Here is a 6988-nt window from a genome sequence, read left to right on the forward strand (position 1 = left end):
GGTGACGTAGTTATGTGGGCGTTTCAGACTACCTCTCCAGCATTGTACGCAGGGTTTAAGAATTACAGCGGTCCAAAATCGGAACTTGCTAGGGCGGTTTTGGGGAATCTAAGCATTAAAGTATTTCTTTTTAGGCAATTATTTCACTACTTTTATTGTTGGAAAGAATACTGAGGTCCAGACCTTGGTGACCTCTGTGGTGGGTACAGGGCCATGCTAATCAGTACTGGCCCATTTCAGGCACAGATTCTGACAAAGGGAGAACACAAGATAAAATATTTAGCACAGTATTTCTCAAACGTCCTCTTATTGGTTAGGACCACCTAACCAATAACAAAAACTTCACGGACCACCAACCCCCTAAATATTTCCCTAAACAATGTATAGGCCTTCTAGCAGATATGTAGCGGCCCTGTGTTCTTGTAAGCAAACAAATGTTACTCATTGTGTAGATCCTTGAGCTCTAACAAACATTTCAAGTGCATTTTCTTTCCCATAAAAAACATTTTTAAAGTATTTTTAATCCTGCATCGTTTACATCCCTGTTTACTTTCAAGCAGTCCTCTTCTGCCCTGCCTTTGTCCGACAGTTAGTTTTTACTGCGCTTTCTCTGCAAACAGCTGCCTGCTGCGGCTGAAAATGACGTGAGAGCGGTGAGAGTGAACTAAAAGAGTAAAGCGGAGGGCCGGGCAGCTAGACGCTGAGCTGGAACTCACTGTAGGAGCTGCAGATTCAGGTGATCTGTCACAGTGAGCAACCCCTCTGACACTGCCACATTGTTTCTACTTTTCTCTTTAATACATCATTATAAAAATATGAATTATAGCTGCATATGAATTATTTTTGCCACTCATGGTGGCTCCTGGCTGCAGGTCTCCCTCCACATGGCGAGCGGAGGGCCGTCCAGGGGCCAGCACTGCAGGTGAGAGAGCTCTTGCTGAAACGAATTCAGTTACATTATTTAAAAGTCTAACCCCTGACCCACATTCAGCACAGGCCACTGCAGGCTCAACATAAACCTCCATCTCTCTCCTCTCGAGCGCTGATTGGACGGCGGGACGCGCTCGGGAACGCGCCGCCGTGGACGCGCTCGGCCCGTGTTTCCAGGAGACTCTCCCACGCGCCCGCGCAGCGCTCTGCGCCTCCCCGCGCTCAGAGGCTTCTTGAGGCGCGCGACCCTGACGAAAATCTGTGTCTGGCGTGCCCGCCAGTGGAATGCGCGCTCCCCCTCGCAGCTCGTGTCCGGCGCTAATTGGAGTGCACCGCTGATGTAGATGTTAAATGTAAATAGTTGGAGCTTTTACTGCGTTTGGTGGAACTTCTGTGGCTGTTTGTGAAGCGGAGGGAGGATGAGGAGGGTTTCTCTGCAGGCGGCTCTTCTCTGATAATCTCATCCTTCCTCCATGAGGACGCAAACTGTGCGTCTCCTTTTTGCTTGGAGCAAGTTCACCTCTCCGTGAGGCTGACGGGACAGCAAGGGGTTCCTTATTTTCCTGAGTGGTCCCTTTGGTTTCGGGGTCGGATCCGGAGAGTCACCTGTGTTTGGGTTTTGTTGCAGATTCGGATTTGAAGTCCTGTAAGTGGAGCGGGCCCTACAGACCGAGGCGCCCCGTCCGACCTGACTTATTTTGTTTGTTCGTTTGTTTTGTTTTCTTCCTAGTTTTTTTTCTTTCTTTCTTTATTTGAAATAATGTGTTTACAGTTTTGATCTGGAGGATTATAGCAGCATATTGTCGGTGGCTTCCATGTAGCGGGGAAAGAGGCTGTGTGTGTTTCTGAGGGATCCATCAGAGGCTTATATAAGAAGAGCCGTCATGTATGCGGGACGAAAGAGGAGAAAACCCGTCCAGAGAGCGTGAGTTCATTTTATTCTTCTCGTTTATTGCCAATACCATTTCTATTGGTTTTAAACAGCCATGTATTACAATGGGAACTCGGTGTGCGGATTGTGTCTGATCCACCCACAGCTCCTGGATCCATCTGGACATTTCTAAAGGCAGAATCCTTTAATACATATGTATGTTACTTACTGGGTAATACTTTACACTGTGTGAGGGAATATATATTGCAAAATGCGTCAGGAGTGTGTAATGTTGTGCAGGGCTGCGCTAATGCCTGCGGATTATTGCAGGCCTCCAACTGCGGCCTGATTCTTACCATCAACACCGACTTTGATTTTTTTATTTATAGATTAAATATATTTGACATAATTTCGTAAAGAAACGAAAAGAAGATGCAATTCAACTTTAGTGTAATTTTTCGTCCTGTCCTTTAATGCCGCCGGCTGGCTCGGAGCCTCATTCACGGTGCCATTTTCTGTAAAAACGCCCTTCAGAGGGACAGGGGGACAGAGGGTTTGTGGTCAGATTGTTTTGGTTGGTTTAAGATATTTAAAGTTGGGTCGTGTCTTATTAAAATCATGCGTTATATGAAGTCTGCATATGAAAACAATGTTTGGATAAGGGGCCTTCTCTGTTTTTATGAACCTGTTTTAAGTCATCCTGACTAACATAAACGGATCTTGTGTTCAGCATAAACCTGTGAGTGAATCCTCAGCAGTGCTGATGAGAACATGACAATTAAAAATTAAAAAGTCTGAGCAGTCACTGTTCTGTGACATCATAGTGAGCCAGCGTCACACTGACGCCATTTCCCTGCCAAATAATGTCCCATTTAAATAAAACGCACAGAGACATTGAATGAGACATTTGATGTGATCACATGTGACTGACAGTGCACAGTAAGAGTCAGCCAGCTGCTGCTGGAGGACAGCCCTATAGATCAGTATGATGAGCTGAGCCCTTGCTTTACTCATGCAGTCCTTCTTGAGTCAACCTGTGAGTGGAACATGCTACAGGCAGATAGGCTTTAATCTGGGAGAATCTAATTCCTAAAAAGGAGACTCAGCGTCTGCACACGTAGGATAAATCCCCATAATCCTTTGTGATGAGACAGATTCATAACAGACTCAAACTGGAGGTGAGACCCTTTTGATTAAGATACTGCTGTTGAACTCAGTGGGTCAGGTTTTCAGCTGAGGAGGCAGAGCAGGAACACACACACACACACACACACACACACACATAGATTTACTGCTTTTCTTAGTGTTTCATATCATTAGAAATCAAGGTATAATTTATTTATCCATAAAAACTGCAAAACAGCATATTTTATAATTATAGATATTTTATATAATTTAATGACATTGTACTGAACAGGTAAACAATAAAATCAGTGGATTAATTAGAATGAAAATAATTGTTTTGTCTGCAGCAGTATAGCAGTATATGCAGGCACACACACACACACACACAGCCAACACTGCAGGTCAAAACACTGACATCCCATTGTACATCAGTGTACAATATAAACAGACCCACGTCCATATTCATATCCAGTGATAAACTGTGACTCTGTGTGTGTTTGTATATGTGTGTGTGTTAGTGGTAGGTTTGTGTAAAAATTAATCCAATGTATTAATGATTTCTGGTCATTAGCCCAACACTGATTATATAAAGCCATCAACACACAATCATAATAACATAACATTTTATCTCAATGTTTGTGTGTTGCCATAAAAACGAGTCTTGCACAACACAGTCTGTATGGGTGAGTGGAGCCTCCTGAAACTGTGAGGTTTGAGCAGTTCCACCAAGGAGGGATTGAATTTCTTCTCCTACTACTAGAGCTTTGATTGGGCCCAAAAAATCATACCCGACCCCACCCTAGCCCAAATTTCCACTTAGAATAAATAAATCATTTAAATAGTTTATTACAAGCTGAAGTAAACTAAATTGTGCATAAAATATAGTGCATATTATTCTTTAAACTAATAAATAACCAATTCACTCATTTCTTACAGTTGCATGCATAGTAAAATATTAAATACATATATATTTTTAAAATTATTTCTGTCTGAGCCCGACCGGCAGCAGTTTTTGGTTCGGGCAGAGAATCAAATCTTCACTTTTTTTTGTTAATCATTGAATTTACATTGAGTTTTCTAGCAGGGTCCCAAGCCCCATTATAGTCCAAAATCTCTTTGTTGTAGATGATGACTCCATGGTCTGTGAGCTGAAAACTAATCAAGGCTGAAATATCTCAGAAACCAACCTGGGAAAATAGAATGAATTGAATTGAAATTGAATGTGCAAATACAGGATGGTCAAGAGAATAGTTGGATAGTATTTATCAAACAACAATAATGATTATAGGTCGGTTAGAAAAATGGAAATAAATAGCTAAGTAAGAAAAATACGCTTCACTCTCTAGGGCTGCACAATTAATTGAAATATTATCGAAATCTCAATATGGACAAGTGCAATATGCACATCACAGAAGCTGCAGTTTTATGATGAAAGTAAAATGTGTACCAAACAGCATTATAATGAAGTATATTTAGTTATAATTATGTATAGTTAATTAAGTACTGTAGTGCTGCAAAGAGGCCCTGGCCTAAAAACCTTGTTCTCCAGATTTAGAATTTGTTTGTTTGGTACAGACACCAAATAATTTCACATCATCATTATTAGAATAGTTTTTTTCAATGAAAATGAATTTTTTATGCAGAAATAATCAATCCCACCAACCGTGAATCATATCGCAATATCTGTCTAAATAATCGTAATTATCGATTATCGAATCGATTTGACCATATCGTACAGCCCTAATTTCTTTGTTAGTTTTTCCTTACCCAACAGATTGTGGAGATTTTAAAGCTCCATGAGGCAAACTGGGATCTGCGATTTTATGCAATATAAATTATAATTACAATATAAAATAGACTGTGGGCCTCTACAGGAGACTCAGCTAAGATCAACATGCCGCCAACTACAGCTGATGTTGGATAGCTCAAAATGCCACACAAACACACACACACACACACACACATACACACACACACACACACAACTACACACACAGCAAAAAAGAAAATAAAAATAAATTTAATTTTCAATAATAATAATGATCAAAATAACAAAAGTATGCAAAAAGTTTATTATAACTTTAAAATACCCTTCGGAACTTTGTTATAAAATGCTCAAATCCACCAAATGTTGTATAGTGGAGTGGTTCCTAACCTGGAGGTTGGGACCCCACTAGGGATCATCAGCGGGGGGGTAGCGAGGCCTTCTTGATTTTAAGGTGTGCTAAAAAAAATATACACAGTAGGCCTATATCTCAGCATTTGGTTCACTTCTGTGAAGAAAAGTAAGGAAGTAAATTAATTGTCTAATACAACAATGGCCAAACGTCAGGGACACAAAAACACTGAATTTGTCCAAAACAAAGCCGAGTGAGTGTGTATGATTCTTAATAAAATAATTAAAAAATACATAATACAGACAGAGAATTGTAGAAAATGTTCCCTAAACAAAAAATAATCTTCTCAGAATTCATTCAAATCACTTGTTTTACACAAACATCTTGCAGTTACTGAGTTCACTGTTTGGGTTCATTATACAGTTCTGAATGCAAAATTAAATATACATAAAATATGTCATTTAATCAGGGGTCGTCAGTTTAGTAAATGATAGAAGAGGGGTCCCTTAAGGAAAAAAGGTTGGGAACCACTAGTAAAGTGGACAAATGTATTTGCTATAGTTCCACAATTGAATCTCAAATATGGTTAGATAAGATGTTCCTTTATTGATCCCCTGTAGGACAAATTCAAATTTGGCACAGCAGCACAGGGGAATGTAGAGCAAAGAGTAGAAAAAAGCCTAAAAATACAATACAATATAAAAATATTAAAATATAATTAAAACATATAATAAAAAGCTAGAATATAAAAAATATACACACTATATACAATATTATAAAAGTGGAATATGGATATTGATAACTGTACATGTCCAGTGTTACAAGGTATTGCTCAAAACAAAAAAAACAGTTGTGCTTCGCAGTATATAATCCCACCAAACTGTTCTAATCACAAAGTCTGTTACTGCACCTCCTAAATATCCTCAGCTCAGTGGATACAAACTTTGACAGAGAGGTCATATGTTGGGGCCCTGCAGTAAGTGGGCTCTGAATGACAGCTGACGATTTTGTCGTGACCTATTTCTCTGTGTCTAACGTCCATCAGGGTGAAGCAGCAGCCGGCTGAAGGGGCCAAGTCCAACCCGTCCAAGCGGCATCGGGACCGGTTGAACGGGGAGCTGGAGCGGTTGGCCAGCCTGCTGCCTTTCCCCGAGGAGGTCACCGCCAGTCTGGACAAACTCTCCATCCTCCGCCTGAGTGTCAGCTACCTGCGGGCCAAGAACTTCTTTTCTGGTAAATCTAGTCAGGAGAATGTGACTGTTCTTAGTGTTACTAGTGGTGGTCAAAAGGTCACACACTCTGCTTTTGTTGTGTGGACTGCTGCTCATGTATCATCCAATATATTACTGTCTCTTTTGCGTAATGGTTAAATTGATCACATCCGTCAAATAAACCTGTTTATAGTTAGTGGGACCATTATGGGAAATCCTCTTGTTTGCTATGAAACTCAGAGGAGATCAATATCACATTAATGAGCTCTGCCACATGTTTAGCCTAAAATAGTTAGGAGGTCAGTCCTGGTCCACTATGCAACTTGTACAGTGTGATGTAGAAACATGAAGCCACCAGTGCACATCCACTGAGAATGGACTTTACAGTGAAGTCTTATGTCTTATTCTTATCAGAGTTGTCCAAAAAGATAGTTGTTTTTTAGCCTTATGCTTGTTAGTGTGGTGTGGTATTTCCTCTCTGCCTTATTTAGCCATTTCATGCCATTCACACTATCTTCACTCCCACCATTAGTCTTGGCAGTATAACCAGCACCTCCATCTCCGGGCTCAGTGATAATCCACATGCTCGGGAGTACTAGAGACATACTATGACTTCACCATGTTGCCTGCATGTGGACAGGATTGTTAGTTTGCCACTATAGAACAGGTTACCATACACCACAATTACAGTGCACACAGTGTCACGACTATTTTTGCCAGCTCAGGAACTGATC

The 6988-nt window shown here is 40.7% G+C and overlaps 1 protein-coding gene across 1 annotated transcript in view; it reads left to right on the forward strand.

Moving 5' to 3' along the window:
* Positions 1-1550: 1550 nt before the first annotated feature.
* The window catches only part of LOC118339070 (aryl hydrocarbon receptor-like), a 45913-nt gene continuing 40475 nt past the window's right edge, over positions 1551-6988 (forward strand). Inside the window, exons 1-2 of the mRNA XM_035676602.1 lie at positions 1551-1855; positions 6089-6276. Coding sequence (XP_035532495.1) covers positions 1815-1855; positions 6089-6276 — 229 coding nt within the window. The 5' untranslated portion in view covers positions 1551-1814. The remainder of the gene's footprint in view (positions 1856-6088; positions 6277-6988) is intronic.

The sequence above is a fragment of the Morone saxatilis genome, unplaced genomic scaffold, assembly GCF_004916995.1.
Source record: "Morone saxatilis isolate NCDOM2014 unplaced genomic scaffold, NCSU_SB_2.0 Contig5, whole genome shotgun sequence".
Lineage (NCBI taxonomy): Eukaryota > Metazoa > Chordata > Actinopteri > Moronidae > Morone > Morone saxatilis.